This window comes from Podarcis liolepis (genome assembly GCF_965112155.1).
Source record: "Podarcis liolepis genome assembly, chromosome: 10".
NCBI lineage: Eukaryota > Metazoa > Chordata > Lepidosauria > Squamata > Lacertidae > Podarcis > Podarcis liolepis.
The window spans coordinates 46,523,433-46,547,691 of record NC_139562.1 but is presented as its reverse complement, the minus strand read 5'-3'; the positions used below and the strand labels follow the sequence as shown (position 1 = coordinate 46,547,691).

Sequence of the window (24,259 nt, the reverse complement as noted above, 5' to 3'; positions counted from 1 at the left end):
TAGTGACAGAACACAGATATGCCTTCAGAATACTAACTATGTAGTTTTCATAGCAGCGGCAGGAGAACAGCTGTAGTAATACTCTGACAAATTGAGGCCAAATTATGTCTGGGCAGACCCTCCTGCATCTTGTTTGCTTCTTTGCTTGGATAACAAAATTGGCTGTGGGAGGCTGAAATTTGGGGTGAACTCATAGTGATTGGGGAAGGGGGTGGTGCTTAGTACTTCCTGGCATTTGCCCATTAAAAAAGCACACTGGGCATTCCAGGGGTGGTGGAAAAACCCCAGGGATCACCTGTGAGAACATTTTTCTCATTAACAAAATGGTAAATGCATTATTTCAGTTCATGTCATCCCATAGTAACCTTGAGTAATGGATTCCTTCTTGTAGTTATTTCCTGTAAAGGGACTGAAAAAATCTATGACAGCTTTTGTGATTGCATTGAATTAGGTAAATGTGAATTTTTAGCAAACCATTTCATAATGCTAGGGAAATACATTTAACGATACATTCATTTTAATCTTGAAATTTCTTACTGCAAACAATACCCTTGGGGTTGCTTTACATTCCTTGCATATTTCAGCTTTGCAAAGGTGAATGTGGTTTATATAAATTTCCTCTCTCCCTCCCCCCCTCTCTCTCTCTATATATATGCATTTATTAATTTTGTAAAACTATAGCATTGCTGTTTATTTCCCTTGAATAGCTTAATGAAGATGCTCTTAGGACTGCAAGGATGTTGAAGCGATGGCAGCCCTAGGCTACAGGGGCCCAGTGGCCAAAGCAGTTGCTTAACTAATTACGAGTAAATTTTTCTGTTATTATTTATTTGGGTCATATGTCATAGCAGTATAGCATCATCATAAATTATATTAAGGCATAAAACTAATACAAGGCATAAGGCACTACATTTGTAATCTAATACATAGGACGAGTTCAAGTGTAATAACCTAATAAACTATGGTTTACAGTCGTACCTTGGATTCCAAATGCCTTGGTATTCGGACGTTTTGGCTCCCAAACGCTGCAAACCCGGAAGTGAGTGTTCCGGCTGGTGAACGTTCTTTGGAACCTGAATGTCCGATGGGGCTTCTGCGGCTTCTGATTGGCTGCTAGAGCTTCCTGCAGCCAATCAGAAGCCATGCTTTGGTTTCCAAACGTTTTGGAAGTCAAACAGACTTCCAGAACAGATTCCGTTCAGCTTCCAAGGTACGACTGTATTAGGCTGAGTGTAGTGTCTGCATACTCTTCATCTTTGAAGATTCTGTACATCTTTCTTGCTCCTGGTTTTATATTCTGATTAATAAACAGAGATCAAGCTACAGTTTCCCAGCTCAGGTGTAACAGGAAACTGTGGTTCTTAAACTGTGGTTTAAGAAACCCTAGAAATACACAAGCAAAAGAAGAAAGAAAAAGTGGGGAACACAGAAGCACATTAATTCTTGGTAAGATTTATTAGATCAAGGTTGTTACATCTGAACTGGAGTTCTGAAAAAGATGCTGACAACTCTTCATGCTCCCAAGTCAAGATTCTCTATTTCCAATGTGGTTTCCTTGTCAGTGTTAGCAAAGAGGCCAGTTTTTTTAAGGTACTTGCTATCACATTTGGTCAGCTGCCTTCAAGAAAAACATACAGAATGCATACTTATAAAGGCTGTGCATTACTTTCTGCTCCTGACAAACTGAGGAAGATAATTCAGTTTGGAAAGATTTTATTTTTTTAAGATAAAGCCTTTGATTCTCAAATGCATTACTGGAACAAGTATGGTTCTAAGTGAGGTTTGTGTTTACAGATCATTATGAGTTTGAGGCTGATTCCTAATAGTGATAATTCCTATTTGCAGAGATAATCTCTCTTATATTATTTGTGGTATATTTTGGGTGATTTTTCTTCCTTCATAGGACTCTGGGCAAGTAATCCCCCTCATTGTAGAAAGCTGCATCCGGTTTATCAACTTGTATGGTGAGTTCCAAAATTCAATTTTACTTAATCCTAGTTGGTGTTTCTTCAGAATATTGTGCTTATTAATAATTATGGTTTTTCCCGATGTTTAAGTCACTTTCTAATTACAGCCAGAGAAGGTCGTAAAGCTTTAATCCAGCGTTAAGGAGGCTCACAGTATGGCAATGTGAGGAGCTCTAGAATAAAGCCTAGTGTGGAACAACACATTCATAAAACAACAGGGACAGTGAGGCTGTGGAAAGGCAGCAAAAAGAATGGAATTATGAATAGAATGTACACAGTATAATGGCAGAAGCAAAGAATGGGCAGGGGGAAAGGGTCAGGAGCAAGCTAAGAGAGGAAGTTGAGAGAGAGGAGGAGGGTACGGCTGCAGTCCTAACTCCACTTACTGAATTCAATAGGACTTACTTCTCAGTAGACATGGTGAGAATTGTGGCATTAGAAGTCAGAATTGTGTTTCAAAATGGTGTAAACTGCTTTTTTTAAAAAAAAAAAACAAGAAACAAAACAGGTTATATGTCTAATAAATCAGTAACAAGTCAGTATTTCCTCCTGATTTGAAATAACTTGGTACCCAATTTAATGACGCATATTTCTTCCTTGCTCTTGTTTTTCAGGTCTCCAGCACCAGGGCATTTTCAGAGTATCTGGCTCCCAGGTGGAAGTCAATGATATTAAAAATTCATTTGAGAGAGGTAATTATATTTTCTGCCATGCATACATAATTGTATTTTGTTCCATTTCGGTAACGTGAGAGCCAGCGTTCTAAACCTTTTAACCACACAGAAATGCTTCCGTTCCTTGAAACTTAATCGTTAATGCACACAGTGGTGTGTCCTGATAAGCAAATATACCGGACGGCGGCCCGTTTGACAGATTCTGCATCTCTGTCCTTGTGGGGGGCTGTTTCAGCAATACGGATGCTGTAATACCTTAGGGTAACGTGCAGATTACTGCAGAAGGAGTGTAAGCAATTCATGGGTGCAACACATTCAGGTGGCAGCAGTTTAGTGTACTGGTTCAGGAGATCCAAAGCCAGCCATGGGCAAGGTATGGACTTTCTCTTAATGTCTTTCACACTCTGCTTAGGACTAGGGTCAAGTCCCACAAAGTGACTTTCCAAGACATGACTTTTACTAGAATAAAAAAAGATCCCATTCATAAATTCAGCATATGGTACACTCGTCCCAGGACTTAGCTAGAACCTTTCCAGCTTTTCAGCAACAAGGAGCTTTCAACAATAGCGAGAAGGGCTTCAGGCGTTTTATCTCCCATATGTATGCATACTGAAATGATAATATCGATTGTGAAAGTCAACATGGAAATTTAAGTGTGAGACCACATCAGGATTTGAACCTTTGGGCTCCAGCAATTATCTTAGATACTGATAGAACTGTGAAAGTTACTTAAAAGTATAATAACGTGTGCCCTCTTTGGGGATATGGCTGCCCACATTTTAATTTACAGCCAGACATTTACAGATTGTTTTTTTCATTCAAATAGATCCATGGAGAAAAGTCAGTCCTTTAAATAAAATGAGGGGGGTGGGGAATCAGTTCAGTTCTCCAAATCAGGAATACACAAGAATCAAATCATGCTGAAACACTTATTTGTGGATTGTTTTTGCGCAACCATTTTTTAAAATTAATGAATTTGGCTAAGCCGTCCTTATTATTAAGGGTTATATGAAATGAAGTTGTCCCACTTGCACAAGGACTTCCCGCTTTTTCAGTGGAACTTAAACTGCCTCGCCTTCCTCTCTCCATTCCCCAAAACTTTCTTCAGACTCCCCGAACAGATTCAGGAAATATAGAGGGAGGGAGGGAGGATTCCATCGTGCAAGTGGAAGTCCTTGTACAAACTGTACATTTTAAATTATTACTGTGTCATGTGAGCAGCCAAAGACTTTAGTAATAATTGCTTCCAGTACCTTACATGTTAAGCGGCATGGGTAAATTTCTGTAAAATTGTCACCCACAAAACCTTACTTGTGTTGTAGCTTCCATGCCACTTCTTTCCTACACAGTTCTTCTTTTGCACATTAATATTAATACCACTTTATTCTTTTCACTTCTAGCTACTCTCTCCTTTCATGCACGTATGCCTCTTTTTCACTGCTGAAGCTTCAGGTCATGCACTCATCTGCTCACTTAAGGCAGCTACTCCCCCCCCCCCAGCCAAAGCAAGTGACCGCCTTCGTTTCTCATTCGAACAGTTCCCACTGAAACATTCTGTGTTAAAAGGATCATTAGGAAAGAGATCAGGGACGCGGGTGGTGCTGTGGGTTAAACCACAGAGCCTAGGACTTGCTGATCAGAAGGTTGGTGGTTTGAATCCTTGCGATGGGGTGAGCTCCCATTGCTGGGTCCCTGCTCCTGCCAACCTAGCAGTTCGAAAGCATGTCAAAGTGCAAGTAGATAAATAGGTACCGCTCTGCTGGGAAGGTAAACAGTGTTTACGTGCGCTGCTCTGGTTCGCCAGAAGCAGCTTAGTCATGCTGGCCACATGACCCGGAAGCTGTACGCCTGCTCCCTCGGCCAATAAAGCGAGATGAGCGCCGCAACCTCAGAGTCGGTCACGACTGGACCTAATGGTCAGGTGTCCCTTTACCTTAGGAAAGAGATCAGAAACAAAACTGCTCGTGTCATAGCATTGCAACCACTCTTGGAGAAACTATGTTTAATTCCTGTTGCCTTGCCTCAAAAGTATATATTGTAGAGCTCAAAAAGATACAGAAAAGGAGCAACAAAAAAGATCAAGGGAGTGGAGGAGCTTACGTGTTTTTATTTATTTAATCGAACAAAACTTTAGATGTTTACTCTAGTGAAATGCATATGCCGCTTAACCAAGAAATAAAACCGCTATGTGATTTGCAGATAATACAAAATGTACGTTGGCTCTAAATTGTCAATAAAAAACAAAATTAAAATATGAAAAAACAGTGGTTTAAAAATACACATAATAGATTGAAATTACAGCTTAAAATATTTGTCAACTTTATTTACATATCTGGGGCAGGCTTGCTGAAACAGAACAGTTTTTAGCAGGTGCCTCAAAGAATACACATAAGGCACCTAACTAAGTACCTATGAGGAAATATTACAGTGTTTGTCGCTTAAAAAAAAAAGTCTAGGTATTAAATCAATATAAATTGTTGACTTTCTCAAATATCAGCTGCAGTGAAGTGCTAAGCATCTTGCTTTAGCTTTTAAAACTATCTAAACTGAAAACAGTTACCCAGCCAACAACCTTTCAACTACTAGCATCCCTCTTTTAAACACATTTTACGGTCTGAAATCTCGATCTTTTCCACTGGGGGATGGCATTTAGAATCCATTTTTCTCATCACAATACACAGCAGTCCGCATGTTCTTGAAATCCCTTTAATTACTTTTTTCGGCGCTAAGAAAGATGTGCACCTTGAAGACATCTATATTTGCTTGGTATGTGACTTGATGAACAAATGGTTGTAAAGACTTACTTGACGCATTCTGCAATCCTCATACCATTTTTCTCAAGTTTATTAGATCTTTATTTCAGTAGGACTAGTTTTGAGTAGGTGCAATAGTCCATAAACAGACCATATGGATTGAGTATTGCATGTCTGACCCAATAAACTTTTTTTCTCAGCTGATGACTCAAGGCATGCCTAGCCTATGCAATTAAGAGGAATGTTTATTTTACTCTCTTTCATTCACTTTAATCGAAGATTGGACTTAACTAAACCAGTTATTATTTATTTAATACAGCTCAGGATCCTACTAGGTAGTAAAATGCTGTTCAGCTAGAATGCCTATATTAAGTATTTAACTTGATTTATTTTTGCAGGTGAAAATCCTTTGGCAGATGACCAAAGTAATCATGACATTAACTCAGTTGCTGGAGTACTGAAGCTCTATTTCCGAGGGCTGGAGAACCCTGTCTTTCCTAAGGAAAGATTTAATGATCTTATTTCTTGTGTCAGTAAGTTAAATTTGTTTTAACAGCTTGTAAAGTTACTTACTAATAAATGCACTAGCACCTCAGATGTCCCGCCAACCAATTTCCGTAAGACAGTTTGCTATCCTCTGCAGTTAATATATGTGTATTCATACATATTTCTGAATCTGCTCTCAATGTACTGTTGACCTTGTTGTAGCAGGCACACTGCCTTTCCAGAACACAGGAGATATAGTGAAATTCAGTGCTGCCCTTCTACAAACGTTTTGTTTGTGCAACTTTTTCCGCTTGCCCAATGGAAAAATTTCCCCTTGTCTCCCCCTGCATGCATCCTGACTCCCCCACAAGCCAATGGAGGGCATGTGAGGGTAGGAACTGGACCAGATTTAAGGTGAATAAATCATCTTAACAGGCTTGTGGCCATAGCCAAGGTGTTTGAGAATCCTATGTACCTGCAGAAAAAGAGAATGACGGTTCCTTTGAGTGACAAGATGTTCTGGTCAGAAGGGAAGCAAAGTTTATTCCCCCAGTTTAGACTTATTCCAGATATGGGCAAAATATGCTAAAGAGTTTAATTGGCCATTTGCTACCAGCTGGAGCTTGATGAGATCAGCAATATTACAGTGGTACATTGGGTTACATACGATTCAGGTTATATATGCTTCAGGTTACAGACTCCACTAACCCGGAAATAGTACTTTGGGTTAAGAACTTTGCTTCAGGATGAGAACAGAAATTGTGCTCCGGCAGCGCGGCAGCAGTTGGAGGCCCCATTAGCTAAAGTGGTGCTTCAGGTTAAGAACAGTTTCAGGTTAAGAACGGACCTCCGGAACGAATTAAGTACATAACCAGAGGTACCACTAATAGGAAATGTTAGAAATGATGCCCTAGAAATGAGCCAGTGTGGTGTAGTGGTTAAGAGCGGTAGTCTCGTAATCTGGGGAACCGGGTTCGCGTCTCCACTCCTCCACAAGCAGCCTCTGGGTGACCTTGGGCCAGTCACACTTCTCTGAAGTCTCTCAGCCTCATTTACCTCACAGAGTGTTTGTTGTGGGGGAGGAAGGGAAAGGAGATTGTGAGCCGCTTTGAGACTCCTTAGGGTAGTGATAAAATGGGATATCAAATCCAAACTCCTCCTCCTCCTCCTCCTCCTCCTCCTCTTCTTCTTCTTCTTCTTCTTCTTCTTCTTCTTCTTCTTCTTCTTCATAGTGCTGTATACTGTACCGTCACATAGCCAATGATTTTACTTGTATGTTGTCTACTTGTATGTTGCAGGAATAGAAAATCTCTATGAGAGAGCTCTTCACATACGAAAACTCCTCCTGACTTTGCCCAGATCAGTCCTTATAGTGCTAAGATATCTTTTTGCTTTCCTCAATCAGTAAGTACATTAACTTCCGATCAGAAGCACTCTATTGATCTTTAATTCTCCTTCATTTTAACAGAGGAGAATATTTCAGTTGGCAGCAAAGCCACGATTTCCAAACAAACTGGAATAACTTTTACGCTGAACTGAGAGATCTCGCTGTAATAGGAATGACTTGAATGCAGCAGTTGTGCAAATGTAAAATGGATTGCCCAAAATATTTGCATAATTGAGAAGAAGAAGACTAATTATTTGAAGCTTCAGTTGTAATAAACGCTCAAGTTATCCTCAACAGCTGCTTTAGGATGATATAGCAATATATGAATTCTCATTTCCATCACTATAGAAAGGAGATTGAAAACTGAAAGTTTGAAACAGCCCTTGAGAGTGTCAGGCTATATTTACATGAACAAAATGTAGTTTGGTTTCAATGCAGTTTTGGTTCAACTCCTGTGTCCTTGGCAGCACCAGGTGCAAGGTTTTCAAGGCTAGAAAACCTGTTGCGCCTGTTACATTTCTGCAAGTTTTGTCTTCGAGCTGTAACTGTTCAGATACTGTTGAGTTGCAGCTCCTATCACCTCTCAACATTGGGCATCCCACCTGACGATCTCGGCTTTAGATCGGCTGCCCCAGTGTAGTGTTACCCATTCATCTTCTCACCAATTATTCTCAGTCATTCAAGTAACCCATATATCTTCATGTCAGCCCATCACAAAAAGCTCTTTTAATTAAATTGCTCTTACGGCGTTCCAGTGCAAGATTAAGCAAGCCGCTTGTGGCGGGTGGGTTGAGTAATATTGTGTATGCAGCTTAAGCATGCGTTTTTGTTTCAGAAGGTCACATAACGATCCCAGAACCCTCCTCTTCTTCTTCTTTCCCCTTTTTTTAAAACAGCCTTTCGCAGTACAGCGATGAAAATATGATGGATCCGTATAACCTGGCCATTTGTTTTGGCCCAACGTTGATGCCTGTTCCAGACATTCAAGAGCAAGTGTCGTGTCAGGCTCACGTGAACGAAATAATCAAAACTATCATCATTCACCACGAAACCATTTTTCCAGATTCTAAGGAGCTGGATGGTCCCGTTTATGAGAAATGTATGGCTGGTGATGAATACTGGTAAGCTCTTCATTCTTTTGCCCAGGTCGGATTGCTTCAGTTTGGTATGAATGACTTTTAGTTTGTGAAAAGTTTCACCCCTGTTTACCATTATTTTAAAAAAGCTATAGATGCCTGTAACTCACACCAGTCTTTTACTGAAATTTGCCCCCTGCCTGGCTCCAGATTCCTCCTTTTTGCAGTAAACAGTACAGTGGTACCTCGGGTTAAGTACTTAATTCGTTCTGGAGGTCCGTACTTAACCTGAAACTGTTCTTAACCTTAAGCACCTCTTTAGCTAATGAGGCCTCCTGCTGCCGCCGCGCCGCCAGAGCCCGATTTCTGTTCTCATCCTGAAGCAAAGTTCTTAACCTGAAGCACTATTTCTGGCTTAGTGGAGTGTGTAACCTGAAGCGTATGTAACCCAAAGTACCACTGTACTTCCAGGGGCAACAAGCAGTCAGGAGGAAACAAGTGATAATGTGCTTTTCTTTTACTTTTTAAGAATTTTATCCGGATAGGATTTTTGTTGCTCAAATGGATATTGTGCTGCGTTGTATATTTATGGTAAAAAGGAAATCCAAGTACATAAATATACAACACAGTTATCAGATATTTGCATGCTTGTATATTATTTACTTTTTTACGTGGAAACGAATTCAAGATCTCTTGATAGTAAGCTATCTTAAAAGTAAGCGGTTTTTGTGAACTGCGTGGAGGCTTTTGACAACCAGGCAGTATATAAATTTTATGAAATAAATAAATAATTTTTTTTAAATGGTTTAAATAAAAATAAACCGTATTTTTCAGCAGAAAACTGGCATTGGGGTCCAGACCTAAAACATATTCTGACTTGACGACCCACAGCTGTTTTTTCTCTAAAATAAAACTTGTCAGGTTGAGCAGGTCTGCTTGTGGCCCACGTGTTTTCCAGTCTGACAGCTACGTGAAATTATGCCTAATACCATTTTAGTGGTTTTAAAAGCCAGTTGATTAAGGTCTACTTGACAGGGAAATGGTTCAGCATAAATGGCCATGTTACATAAAAGCAGATGTTTGTGCCTTTAGTAAAAGCATGCCAGTTTGGTCAGGTTTTGTGCGTTCCAGGAAGTCATTTTGAAGCAAACTGCCTTGTTATCTCTTCCTTAGTTTTAGCACCATTTCATTATTTTTAAAAAATTAGTGCTTATGCTGCTGTTATTCTGTCTTTAATTATTTTATTGCAAGCTGCATTGAGGACCAATTTGTTACAAATTGTCCTTTAGGGCTGAACAGATTTAGCATGATTGTTATTTGCATTAAAAATAAATAAGATCTTTTGGCTGGTTTTATTGAACATCAGCTACTCCCAGTTGGCCTATCTAGTGATAGTTAAAATAAAATTTCTCCCATCTATCTGAAAACAATTAGTAAGTTTTTAGGGTACTTCGTTTTCAAGAAGCAATCTCTGAAATGGCAAAACATCATCAATTCATTCTTTTCCTGATAAATTCAGACAGCTAACCCCTATCCCTGTCGCTTAAAGACCTGTCACTTAAAACAAGGTGGTGGGCTTTAAAATGAGAATAGCTGAAAATACATCAAATAAGAGCAATACTTTGTGACCCATACCATTTCCATATTGGAGCTTTTTCTGGTGCAGTTGGCCTTACACATTTTTAAAGTGTCATCAGTTCATCCCTTGTGGGTTTGAACATGAAATTGATGCCACAGAGGAAAATTGATTCTTTTTCCATTGTGATTTTCTGTCACTGAAGAGTGTTGAGATCAGGACACCAGGCGCCAGTATTCGGGGTCAAACTAGATGTTACACACAGATGCTTGTAACATTATCTTGACAGTCTTTTCTTTTAAAAAAAAAATTATAGTATCTTGAGGAAGGAGAGTTCAGAAACAGCTGTTTTGGAGTAGGAAAATGACCATCAGGGAATGGATTAAAGATCTCTTTGCTTCCTCCTTTCCCTACAACCTCTTTTCTGCTCCCAGTTGCCTTCTTTGGAGACTGCTTTTGGATTTTAAACCCAGACTATTACACAGGTTTGCCTGTAACTAGGACTTCTAGTTTGTCTCTTTAGGCAGCATTCCATTAAGGCAACCTTTTGACCCTCCCCCCTTCATATGAGTAAAACATTATCCAGGTTATATAAAAGGTAAAGGAACCCCTGACCAACTCTGGGGTTGCGGTGCTCATCTCGCTTTATTGGCCGAGGGAGCTGGCATACAGCTTCCAGGTCATGAGGCCAGCATGACTAAGCCGCTTCTGGCGAACCAGAGCAGCGCACAGAAACACCGTTTACCTTCCCGCCAGAGCGCTACCTATTTATCTACTTGCACTTTGACGTGCTTTCGAACTGCTAGGTTGGCAGGAGCAGGGACCGAGCAATGGGAGCTCACCCCGTCGCGGGGATTTGAACCGCCGACCCTCTGATCGGCAAGCTCTAGGCTCTGCGGTTTAACCCACAGCGCCATCCGCGTCCCTTACAAGTTATATAACACTATCCAATTTAAAAAGAAGATGATGATGTTGAGAGAGAGAGAGGGAAAAAAATAATACTAAGGAGATTATCTGACATCTAGATTAAAAAAGAAAAGAGGTAATAAAAGTGTTTTAAGATTCTAGGAGTGCTTTGTCTTAACTGAATATGTTAAGTAGTGTTTGCAGGAGCACGATGCTAATAATACGGCAGCTTAATTGATTTTTTGGTGATAAATGTGTCCATTCATAAGGTATTAATCCATATGGTATTGTCTCAACAGTGATAGTCCTTATAGTGAACATGGTACCTTAGAAGAAGTGGACTTAGATGCTGGTACAGGATCACACACCAGTGAAGATGGTAGGCCCCTTGTGTTCTTTGCCTTTCCCCCCCTCCCCCTTCCATGTATATGTAATTGATGAAGGAAATGCTGTTTTCCTCATCACCTCTCCTTTTAAATGAAGAATCTCTGGCACAGTGTCTCCTTTCTTTTTTTGTGTATTTCTTGTTTTTGTTGTTAACACTGATCTGCCTGTCATTGGCCAGCTGTTTCCTTGCTTCTTTCCTGCGTAACACAGTTAGAAGGAAGGTCAAGTGAAAGAATTCTGCATTTCAGCACAAATTTCTGGCTCGCTGTCACATTCTAAGTGCCATTTTAAACTCTTTTCTGCACAGTGCTGTGGTTTGCGTTGCTGCTTTTAAGTAAATGCGGGGGGGGGAGGAGTCAGCTGGGTCTCTAGAGGCCTGTTTCCTCCGGCATTAGCGCACCTGGCTCCAGGTGTGCATGAGCACTCAGGGCTTGGCTTGCTCCATTGTTTCATGGACCCAGACCTTCGCACTCATCTTCCTGCCCCTCCACTATTTACAGAAAGACCATTAAAAAAGGTAAAAGACCCCTGACAGTTAAGTCCAGTCGCAGATGACTCTGGGGTTGCTGCACTCATCTCGCTTTACTGGCCGAGGGAGCCGACATTTGTCTGCAGAGTTTTTCTGGGTCATGTGGCCAGCATGACTAAGCCGCTTCTGGCGAACTAGAACAGCGCACGAAAATGCTGTTTACCTTCCCATCACAGTGGTACCTATTTATCTACTTGCACTGGCGTGCTTTCAAACTTCTAGGTTGGCAGGAGCTGGGACCGAACAATGGGAGCTCACCCCATCGAACCGCCAACCTTCTGATCGGCAAGCCCAGTGGTTTAAACCACAGCACCACCCACATCCCAGTAGAAAGACCATTAATCTTAGTTAACTCACAGGCCATACAGAGAACTTCACTTGAAGTCTTCCCTCTGGTCAGGGTTCTTTTCACCTCAGTTTCCTTACTGGCTTTACTGTGGGGTTTACCCTAAGTCGTCTTTCTGGTCAGGGACTCACCTCTTTTTGAGCCATCAATTGAAAGCCTGGCTTCAGATTCTGGGGGGGGGGGGGGCGTGTGTGTTGCTGTTGAAACTCCCCCTTGGGAGCTAGTATTAGTCCTGGGAAGGAAGGTGCCATTTGTGCATTTTGCTTTGGCTTATTAGCAGCTGGGAGGGGGGGGGGTCAGCTGGACCACAGTGGACAGGAAAGGGTTCTTTCCCCTCAACCCCCCCCCCAAGAATCTGTTGTGGGCACCAGTCACACATCACAAGATTTAGCTTATTCTATCAGCTGCAAAAGAGTGCTTTTTTCAAGCCTTATTTCAGCAGAGGGAAGGGTTGGGAGAGGAGACACATCAGCACTTAACAGTCACCATACTGGCAGCCTCCGAACTAGATATAAATATATATTTCACCAGCAATATCTGAGGCATTGTAGAATTTATTTTGCTCTAATTCGCATCAAATAGAAGAGTTTACAGTATCCGTTTCCAGAGGAAATCTGAGTGAATTTCCTGAGGAAGCCCGAAACAGATGGATCATGGCTGATGTAGAATTCACACAAAAGAAATGCAATGTTTTTGTTGGAATACTATGCTATCTCCTCTGTATTTATAGATAGGTGAAGGAAATAAAAAACGGGTCAAGGAAGTAGTTCTGTCATTGTAATTTCAAAGGAGCTGCAAAGGTGGAACTATTTTGTTCCTTGGTCTAACTGTATTCACACTGACTGAAGCTCACAAGACCTATTTTATCAAATCTCTATAAAAGGGTTTTGTAACTTGTGTTGGTGTTTTTTGTAAACACAGTTTACTCTATGGTCTTAACCCCTTCATGCTTTAATTAGAGTTAAGGGTATCGGCTACATGAGGCTGATTCATCATAGAATCATTATCCTGCAACTTGATGACAGTATTATCTGGATCTGAAGTTATTTTCTAAAACTGATTCTTCCAGGGAATCAAAACTCTGAAGGCAGCCCATAAAAGTATCATGCAGGATTGTTGGCGTCATTGTAAAAAACTGATAGAAAATAGCACTTGTTCATTGTGCGACTGACCATTCCAAAAATCTTAAGTTTCTTGCAGATCCCAAGTCTTCTCTTTGTCCCTGTCACTTGAAATATTGTAAGGGCAAGAAAAAGAGCTAGATTCTATTGGGGCTTATTTTCTTGATCAACAGTATGTCATTTCTGGATGTCTTTCTCTCTTCAGCTTTGCTTGCATCCATTATGTGTTCCTTATGAGAAATTCTTCCTCCCGAGTACTGTCCCCCCCCCCCACACCCGGTCTAATACATTGTGCTTCATCTTTTCTCCACAGAATGTGAACCAATAGAAGCTATTGCCAAGTTTGACTATGTTGGAAGATCTGCACGAGAGCTGTCTTTTAAAAAAGGGGCCTCCCTGCTCTTATATCATCGAGCTTCTGATGACTGGTGGGAAGGAAGACACAATGGAATTGATGGCCTTGTACCTCACCAATACATAGTGGTTCAAGATATGTAAGGAACAGCTAAGTGGTGCATAGTATCCTAGAAGTTGTCATATGCCAAATCAGACGGGTCTAGTCAAGTACCAATGGTTGATTTGTAGACTTTATACAGGCCCCATAAACCAAAGCTGTGGGGTCGAGCCCCTGGAGTGGGGTTCCAGATAGCAGGCAGGAGTGCTTGTGGAAGCTGGGACCCTAGGACAATTTCCTGCTGCCAAGAGCCAATCAGTGTTTGAGCATCATTTCCTCCTTTATCTCCTCATTCTCTCCCTCTCCCCTCTGGTAGCATATAGTGATATATTTTACTGTAATTTCTTATTGTGAACCATCCTGGACAGTGCTTTTTTGTTATTGCTGGTAAAGGTAAAGGGACCCCTGACCATTAGGTCCGGTCGTGGCCGACTCTGGGGTTGCGGCACTCATCTCGCTTTATTGGCCGAGGGAGCCGGCGTACAGCTTCCAGGTCATGTGGCCAGCATGACTAAGCCACTTCTGGCAAACCAGAGCAGCACACAGAAATGCCGTTTACCTTCCCGCTGGAGCGGTACCTATTTATCTACTTGCACTTTGACATGCTTTCGAACTGCTAGTATTCATAACATAATCAAAGTGCTGTAGCTGGCTACATAAAATGGCCGCCACAGGCAGCAAAAAAAGAGGAATGACTGTCCCTCTTACTGGTGAATATCATCACACACAAAAAGCACTAAATATCGCGAAGTATATTTATACGAAGAGCAGTATAGAAATAACTTAAATAAGCAGAAACACTGCTTACAGCAGCTGTAATAATGGAAGAGGGCTGCTAAATCCAATATGGTGAGAATTCTTAGTTTTAACTGAAACCATCCTCACTTTTCAAGATCAAATTCTATGTCATTTGCAGCCCATAGGTTTTTTTGTCTATGATTGCACTTTTCCTGTTTCTCTGCCTTTTCAGAATTCTGTTTGAATAAAAATACAGCTCCCTCTTTGAGAAAGCATGCTTTCCAGCTCCTAAAAGTCTCAACACTGTTGTTAGGCTAATTGGAAGATACATTGCTTGCTTCCTTATTATGATACCTTCTCAGTTGCCATTTGGAAGGCAAAATGTCACTTAGGAGCATCTACAAAGCTGAAGCTAGAGAAGCTCAGCTGGGGATATTCTGGCCCCGCATTGCTTCTTTATTTTTCAATTGCATTCCTGCTATTGGCCGACATTTGATTATATATCTACCTAATGCCTTTGAATATAATGGTTATAGTGGTTATTAACGAGAATGAGATGACTGAAAATGGAGAGGGGGAAGATCATGAACCACTCTTACTCTTTCCACCCAATAATATTGGTTTCTCAAGAATTGTCACCTGTCTTTTCTGCTCAGGGATGATACATTTTCAGACACACTGAGCCAGAAAGCAGATAGTGAAGCCAGCAGTGGACCAGTAACAGAGGACAAGTCTTCCTCCAAGGATATGAACTCACCCACAGATCGTCAACCTGAAATATATTCCGGAAGGTAAATTGAACTGAGCACTCAGCATTAGCTAAATACGTGGCGTTTATATTGCACTTGAGAATATTAAAAGCACACCACATGTGTTATTTTGGCAATCCGTGAAACAACTGTGTCGATTTTTCATTCATGGAGGTTTGAGGCATAAAATATAGAGTCTTGACAAAGATCATCCAGACCACAGGTTCCCAGACTTATTTGGCCTACTGCCCCCTTTTCAGAAAAAAAATTGCTCAGCGCCCCCCTGCCAGCTCAGTGCAATCTGCCCCAGGGGCAGGGGTGGTGCCACAGCCCACCTGCCATTGGCCAAATAGGTAGGCAAGCTGTGATCCACTTCCTGGGACTGGGTGCAGCTGAAAAGGGTTCACCCAAACCCAGGAAAGCCCCCCACCTCGACCGCCAGATCCAGGGGGAGGCATTACCGTCATCCCACAACAGTGCCTGACCTAATGGCCAGTGTCATTAAACAACAGATGAAACCTATACAAACAGTTTTTCAAAATTTTATTAGCTTCTTTCTTTATGCTTCCACTGCCCCTTTATTATTATTCAACGCTGCACCCCAATTGCACCTGAGGCTACTACTGCCCCCCCAGATCGATCCAGCACCCTCCAGGGGGCAGTATCGCCCACTCTGGGAAACACTGATCTAGACCTTCATAGGTGAGTTAATATTTGACCTGGTGGACTTCCTTCACAGCTCACACCACACCAACACATTTTGTTGGGCAACATGTATTGACAGGTATGATTCATACGTTCTTCGTTTCATTTCCTGTGTCTTCACTTTGCCTCTCTGTGCAGGCAGCGCAAGAGAACTGAACTCTCGCTTCCCGGCAGACGCCCTGGCAGAACCAGCGATGGACACTGTCCAGTTCATCAACCGCACAGCCTTGCCAATTCATCGCTGGAGTTGGGCTCCCCCAGTATGACAAGCCACAGCGCTTCTCGTGCTGCCCTTCAAAACCGCAGCCTCAATACGGATAGTCCAGAAAGGAGACGAAGGCCTGGTCATGGCAGCCTCACCAATATTAGTAGGCATGAATCCCTGAAGAAAATTGACAGCCCACCCATTAGAAGATCAACATCATCTGGCCAATACCCAGTTTTCAATGATCACAAACCACTTGACCCAGAGGCAATTGCTCAGGTGTGTCTTGTGAGTTAACATAGGAGTAGTTGCTTTCTCTACTACAGGGAATGTTAGTGTGAACTTTTGAGATAAATAAGCCTATAACCTCAATCTGGTGGCTGTGCTATTAGTGCTTATTTCTAGTTCCTTGATTGTGTTGTGTTCATATCAGCTTGGTAATGTGTGCAGGTGCACAAAAAGGGATGCCTCACCTCTGAACCTTGGGGATTCTATTCAGCTAAGTCCTATTTGGAATAGACCCAATGAACCTAAGTTTTTCATGTTTATTAACTTCAGTGGGTGTACTCATGAATAGGCCCAGCATTGAATTCCAACCGGTTTGCCTTCATGGCGAAGAGCATTTATATAATATCAGTACTTCTTAAACTACTTTTTAAAGTTTGGAAAGTAGCAAGTCTGCACAGCAAATCCCAAATGACACATATTTCTTGCAGCGTGTCCACTTCTCTGTTGCCCAGGAGAAGCACTGTAGCACTCGTTCATCTAGCCCCAAGTATAGCGCTAAGGATAAAAACATGAGTACTTTTTACTATTATCTGAAAAATAGGTATTGTGCTTCAGATAAGCAGGAAACACCTGGTATTGTTCTTGCTTGCACCTTGCTGTGAATGAATAGTTATACACATGGTGTTCTTGGTATTTTCTAAACATGTAGTTAGTTATTGAGGCATTCCTGCGCCTCAATAATACTGGTGCTTGGTTAATATGTTTACTCTCACATGAGAGAGAAAGAGATTTAGTTTCCACCATGATGTAGGGAGGAGGCGCAATGCAATGGCCCATGCCATCTTTGGTGTTCGGTATTTCATTAATCTTTAGCAAACTTGCTTCTTCCTTTGGAACAGGATATTGAAGAAACAATGAACACAGCTCTGAATGAACTCCGGGAACTGGAACGTCAAAGCTCTGCAAAACATGCCCCAGATGTAGTGCTGGATACCTTGGAACAAATGAAAAACTCCCCCTCCAGCACGGCCTCCACGGAATCCCTGAGCCCTCTCCACAGTGTCCTCTTAAGAAGCACCGAGCCTCAGATTCGGCGTAGCACCAGCTCTTCCAGTGATACTATGAGTACCTTCAAGCCCATGGTGGCACCCAGGATGGGGGTGCAACTGAAACCGCCTGCCCTTAGGCCAAAGCCCATCGTTCTTCCAAAAACAAACCCAACCGTGGGCCCTTCCTCTCCCTCCCAAGGTCCAGCAGACAAGTCTTGCACAATGTGAAAACCAAGCAGTTTGTGTGGCAAGCGTGGAGTGAGCTACCAAAAGGATGGAGCGCTCATCAATGTCTTGTGTTCCATCACACCATTCGTTTCTAATTTATAACGGGAGAGGTTTTGTGTTTTTTTTAAAAAATGTGTTTTTTTTAGTGTAATGTCTCCAAGCTACCTACGTTAACATGGGTCCAATTTTTAAACTGGACAGTTAATTGTGTGTCGTTTTAAATCAACAGGAATACATGCTTTTACTTGAAAACTCCACGCTGCACCTTTTCTAATAAAAGCTTCACAGGTCACAGCCAGCATCCCGTGAGGTTCAATAAGTTACACTTACTCTAGTTTTTAGACTTATGAGTGGTCATTTGAAAGGGATTAATTAATGGATTTGTTTACTTCTATATTGTAATTGGCTCCAGTATTGATCAGATTTTTTATATGGGCTAAAAGTTTGTATCTTGAGGATTATTAAGAAGTGAATCAGGAAAGACATTTCCTTCAAAATACTTTGTATGTGTGTTGGTAGGGTTAGTACTGCATATGGAGAATGTATTTGCATCTCACACCGACGTAGATGGCAGCTCTCTAAATCAAAGCTAAAGCCTGTTGTCAGAAATGCTATATAGAATAGTTTCTAATGGTTGCACTCAGGCTTGCTGCACTGCAATAAAGGTAGATTTTTAGCCACCAGTTCTTTCAGACAACTGTTCACACAAACAAATCACTACAAAAAATATGTTTACATTCCTATGAGCCGATGGTTTAGATGTCTCTGCAGATAGTCTTAGCTAATCAAATTATTTGTAACAAAACATTCCTAGAAAACCTACACTTTAAAGCTGCTGTATCCTTATGATTATGAAACACATTGGCCTGCACGTCACAGTAAGACATGGCTTATTGCTTTCCGTGAACAAGCAGTGTGCTAGCTTCTAGAGGTGGAAGAAACAAACCACAAGGCTTGACTCGAGCAAGAAACAAACCATGCGCGGTAAGCCAGGAACAAGTGGTAGTTAGTTCTTGCAATTTGTTTGTAGCTTGCCACTAGCTGTTTGTTTGCAAGAAACAAACCAGTGCGAGTTCATAAGTAAGACAAAGCCAAGTTTTGTGGTGTGTTACTCCTGGCTCCGAGAAGAGTAGGACAGATTGAACAACATGCACTGGTATAAGGCTCGTTCATAGTAAGCCATGGTTTTATTGCTTCTTGTGGCAAGCGAAAGGGGCTACTGTGCACAAAAGAGTGTGCTGTTTCTCGAGTGTATTTATTCAGGTGAATTTTGATTTCTAAACTGGAATAACTCCTCTTGAGGTGAGAGGTTGTTCACAGGGCAAAGATCTCATTTTCTACTCTAGAATCTGAATAAAATCTATCAGAACCACTCCCCCCCAACTAACTTTTTTCATGTGTGTTTATGTGTGAGTGAAGCTATCAACCTGCATAGTGCTTCATCTTTGTTGTTATTGTTACATATGAACTAACAAGTGTTTTGCACAAACTTAACAGTAAGCTATATCATTTCCGTGAATGTTTTTACAAGGTCACCACCTCACTCCACAGGAGAATTTATCGTATGTTACTAATCAGGCAAACACTTAACTAAAAACCGTGGGAGTACTAGGCTGGAGTTGGGGGAAGGAATTGATTCAGCTGATACTTGTCTACATATGCAAAACTTGATCAAAATAAGGGGTTTCTTTTGTCATAGAACGTGTCACATTAGGAACTTGTCATTCTTCAAAATGAATGTTTTCATTTGGGTCCTTCCTACTATGCGGAATCAAACAGGAGGAGACTAGTTGTTAGGCAGAAAGAATTGCCTAAGGACATCGTAGCTACCATTGTTGTTTGGGACTGATTTACTCCCATTGCAGTTTGTTTACTAATTATATTTAGCTGAATGGGATTGCCAAATCACATGTAGCATGGACGTGGCAAAGACGTAAGTAGCTTTGCAAAGAAGTTGCCCACATGAACATCTGTGAGCCTGCCCTGCTCACACATCTCTGTTAGTAGATAGGTAGCCGTGTTGGTCTGCCATAGTCAAAATAAAAAAATTCCTTCCAATACTAAGAACTAACTTAGTTGGTCTTTAAGGTGCTATTGGAAGGAATTTTTTTATTTTGACATCTCTGTTAGTTATTTGTGCCCCAAAATGGGGGAGAGACAAACATTTTCATCTCAGCTGATGAAACTGGGGGCTATTTACAAACCTAAATTGGAAACCAGATCTGGGTGGAATTCATAAATCTGAAAAACAAGATGAAAAAGAATTCACTTGGCGCTACAGTATATATAATGATTTTGTTTGCCACAGTAGACCATAGGAAATGTTACATTCACCAAAGCTGCCACTATCTAGAAAGGAACGCGATCCCATATCCCTAGACTGCACCCTGAAGCTTAACTAAGATCCTGGACTCTGTAGTGAGTTTTTAGCTAATGCTAATCATAGTGAAGTGTTGCCGTGGCCCCTGCAAGGAATTATTTTTGTAACGAGCCCAAATCTAGGACCTATGGGACAAACGGAAGCGTTGACGTTCCTTTAAGTGCATTATAGCCTAGTGACTTTGTATTATTAATTAATAGGTTGTGTGGCAAAACTTAAGGTGGGTGCCTGTATCATGAAATTGCATAGGGAAACTCTGTACGTCTGAATAACTGTACCGGCCTCCATACTGCTTATATTAGAGATTGTTTAGTGGAGAAGGGAAAAAATATTAGAAACAGTGCATCCAGTGATTGCTTCTGCTTAGAACATTCACGCGAGTTAAATGTGTGTAGTTTGATGGTTTGTTATAGCTATTTGAAGTATAGTGAATGGATATTTAACAGGAAAGACTGATACAGCTACAGGCTGTATAGTAAAAGGGTAACCGCCTGTGTACCTAATCGAATCAGTATTGTCCTTGACTGTCAGTTTGATAGATTGCAGTGCTGGTAGCTTCCTGCTTGTTGACTGTTACCTAATTGTGTCAATGTACATCTGTAGTATGTACATGTGAAAGTGCCTTTACATTTTTAGAGGAGCTTTAACTTTGCTCTTGTATTGTTGCAGTTCCATTTCATGTTCTGCTGCATTCCCATTGCATTCCTTCCATTCTCAGACAACAGGAGAGTTACAATTGCACAGTTTTAAAAGAAGAAAACGTACTGTTAAGCTGTTGTGACAATGCACTTTTATGTATAGTACTGTACATTTTGGCATGTACCATTACAGGCTTCAATATACATTCAGATTTGTTTCTCATAGTGTAACTTTATATAATAAATAAGGGTAGTTTTGTCTGTGTTTGTTTTGTTTTAATGATGTCTAATTATCAACATATTTCTGCGTGTGCGTATCCTTGCATATGCCTTTTCTAGGCTCAGTGTTAATGAGGCCCAATTCCCTAAGTTCCAAGACACCTTTACAGGGTGATATTTACCTTTAGTGGAGGCAGCCTGGGAGTCTTATGGTGCTTGGAAATATCTCCTTTATTTACAAGTGTACTAGCTGAACAGGTAAGCAAGCAGTCATTCATGAAGGTAGTGCCGTTCCCAAAGCCAACAGCAAACCCAGACAGCCACAAAGTACGAAGACCATTTCTACCAGCCATTTAAAAAAAGGCTCAGAACTCATTTTATTCCTTGTCCAGATTCAAATCAAACAAACTCTCCTCTTTCAATTCCAGCTCATGAAAGCAACTGTAACACATTCAAGGATGCATAGTGGAAATGGTAGACAAAGAACACAGATGACTCCATATACATTTATCTTAAATGAAGAGTGTCTCGCACTGCCCAGGTATTTTTCAGAAAGCAAAATATACTGTGGTTTCTAAAGAGTGTGATTTGTGAGTTAGGGCTTGTCATGCCAAATAGCATGTGAAGTCACACCAAAGTGATGTCTGACGTTCAAAATGACACCTGGCATCCTAACAGTGATCAAATTTGCTCCACCTCAGGAACCCCTGTTTGATGACAATTTTCGATAGGTGGCAAAACTGTGCCAAAAAAAAAAAAGGTGAAGTCACACCAGAGTCATGTTTTGGTCCACCATCTTGATTCTAAAGGGCAGCTAGAGCCCGAAAATTCCCAAAGATGGCCGCCTCCACTATGGAAACTCTTGTGCCAAGCTTGGCAACACTCTCTAAAGAGGCAGCCAAAACTATAGAGAACAAATGGACAAGCCATTTTCCAAAATGTACGGTGGATTCATTTACTTATATACTGCTTAATAACACAACTTCTGATTGGTTCACAAAAATAACAAAGAACTATAATAAAGAATGAAACTGGAAAACTGCAATATAAAACAATAACAAACCACAAAAATCCCAATTTGAAGGTTATTTTTCCCTTCAAAACAGCTATGAGCCAATAATATTCTGACTTTCACTGGAATATTAAAGGGAAAATCATACCTTCTAGGGGACCTGCAAACATCCTTTTTATTCTGTGTTCATTATGATTTGTGCTCATGATGCTATTGGGTGGTTACACACAATCCCACTTTCAACACTGCTTGTGACATCAAGTTTTAGAGTGGTTCCGCTGTGTCAGTCGCAGCATATCCTGTAACTTCATGCTGAAATCCCGTAACTTTTTTTTTTATATATATAGCACAAATGTCCTGGTTTATTTTGTCCCGCTTTGGTTGAGCCATAGCCCCTCAGGACAGCAATAATGTGGTATCATTGGAGAAGCAGCACAGTACAAACTCGAGCAGAATGAATCCACCACTAACTAAAGCACTATTATTGTGTCAAGAACATGTCGCAGAATGCACCTGCAATAAAACGCCAGTTTGAAGGGGCCAATAAGAAATGAACAGGGATATACCAAGTTTGAATTATTTGCATCTTCTGGAAGGAAATAATGCAGGAAAACCTATGCATGAAGGAGATACAGAATGCTAAAAGAGAAAACTCAATGCACTGCATTGCATTCTTTGCATTTCTTTTTATATAACATTGATGCCGAATCATGCATTTTGCATGGAGCTGTGTCTCCAGAAATAACCTCTTCAGCACGACAGAGTTACAAAGGGAGGTAGCTGCATATCCATCCTACTATTCAATGGTAAATCTTGATGTCGCAAAGACACAACCCTTTTATCTCCTGCCTGTCTTGTTTTATCCCCATCACATCCCTTTTTGTACCTTAACAAGAAACCTGCTTCAATATTTAACTAATACAAATGTTCCTTATTATGGATGCAACAGCGTCAGGAAAATGTTAGGTAGGGTATGAATAAGGAATCCCTCTGAAGTGGTTTTGTTAAAGGAAAATATATCCCTGCTCAGCTGATTTACATCTACTTAACTTGGAGCAAACTTTGGAAAGTCTGCTTGGGATATCTTGCCATCACAAATAACACAGCACATGCCAACTGACTCATTCTATGGAGATGATAAGCTGAGGCCTGAGAAGCTTGTTCAGTCGTCTAAGGTAGTGAGGATTCAGCATATAACTGCCATGACCTGGGGTCAAATCCTGGTTAAGGGAGAGAGGAGTGATGCTTTGACCTTACTTCTCCCTTCTTGGGGTACCACAATCCTGTTGGCCAAGAAGCTGGCCCACAAAAAAACGATAAGCGTTTCTCCATAGTGATCATAAAATCATAGAATTGTCGCAGTTCTTAAGGGCTGTCACGTGGAAGAGGTAGCAAGCTTGTTTTCTCCTGCTCTGGATGGTAGGACTTGAAGCAATGGCTTCAAGTTACAAGAAAGGAGATCCCGAATAAACTTTTGGAAAAAGACTGACAGTTCCTTGGAGGTTTTTAAGCAGAGCTTGGATGGCCACCTGTCATGGATGCTTTAACTGAGAATCCTACATTGCAGGGGGGTTGCACTAGTGACCTCTCAGGGATGCAAGGCTCTGCAGCGCGTATGGAGGTCCTAGGCTACCCAGGCGACAAGACCTCCCTCTCTGCCTTGCTGATGTGGTCCAAAGGAAAGCAGAGCAATATATCTGGCACTAGAGCTTGGCTGCAGGAGTTACTGGAAGGAGGCATACAAGGCACCATCCAGCCGCCTTGGGGACTCCTCTCCCCAAGGTATATTCCTTAGCCTTCGCTTCTCACAAAGATCTCTTGCAAGGCAGCAGGAGCATTAGATACATTTGAAACTTTGGAACAACGATTTCTCATAGGAGTCTGTGCTCCGGGGAGTGGGACGGGAAGGGGAAACATAATGTCAAAACAAATTAAAATCAATTTAAAACTCTTTTACAAAACAAATTTAAAAACAATTTTTATCTTAAAAAATAGAATTAGTTTGCTCCATCTACTGCTGACTTCTGCCCCCACCCCAGTCGCAACAGGCACTAGTTGAATGAATATTTTAGACAAAGGGACAGGGAGGAAGGGTTGAATTTCCACAAAGTTGGGGGGGGCACATCCATATTTAGCAACTCTGTAAATGTGGAGTGCCAAGAAGTGTTGAATTTATCTCTGGGGTCCCTCCATTTCTTTGTGCAATTGGTACATATCTACATTTTATCCCTAGGCTACCTATGGCATATTTGATTACATTGAAAAATTGCCCGCCGTTTGCTGCCTTCAAATAAATTGATAAATAGATATATATACAGTACTTGCGCACCATGGCAACTAGTGCATCATTACCATAGTAACCAATTGAATATCATTACCTTCTACAGCAAGTACTGGTTGAGTGATACTGTAAGAAAAAAATCCTGAACAGACCAGCTCTCTGAAA

The 24,259-nt window shown here is 41.2% G+C and overlaps 1 protein-coding gene across 3 annotated transcripts in view; it reads left to right on the top strand.

The window, feature by feature from the left end:
- The window catches only part of SRGAP1 (SLIT-ROBO Rho GTPase activating protein 1), a 116,717-nt gene extending 95,870 nt beyond the window's left edge, over positions 1–20,847 (top strand). For 2 of the 3 annotated variants that reach the window (XM_083463390.1, XM_083463391.1), the window contains 11 exons: positions 1,904–1,964; positions 2,582–2,659; positions 5,793–5,927; positions 7,179–7,284; positions 8,164–8,388; positions 11,125–11,204; positions 13,522–13,702; positions 15,057–15,191; positions 15,993–16,338; positions 17,187–19,567; positions 19,695–20,847. In XM_083463390.1, the coding sequence (XP_083319516.1) occupies positions 1,904–1,964; positions 2,582–2,659; positions 5,793–5,927; positions 7,179–7,284; positions 8,164–8,388; positions 11,125–11,204; positions 13,522–13,702; positions 15,057–15,191; positions 15,993–16,338; positions 17,187–17,564 (1,725 nt within the window). In that variant the 3' untranslated portion in view covers positions 17,565–19,567; positions 19,695–20,847. Of the gene's footprint in view, positions 1–1,903; positions 1,965–2,581; positions 2,660–5,792; positions 5,928–7,178; positions 7,285–8,163; positions 8,389–11,124; positions 11,205–13,521; positions 14,050–14,282; positions 15,192–15,992; positions 16,339–17,186; positions 19,568–19,694 lie in introns of all 3 variants that reach the window. The other variant, XM_083463392.1, reaches the window with a different exon arrangement.
- Positions 20,848–24,259: the final 3,412 nt, after the last annotated feature.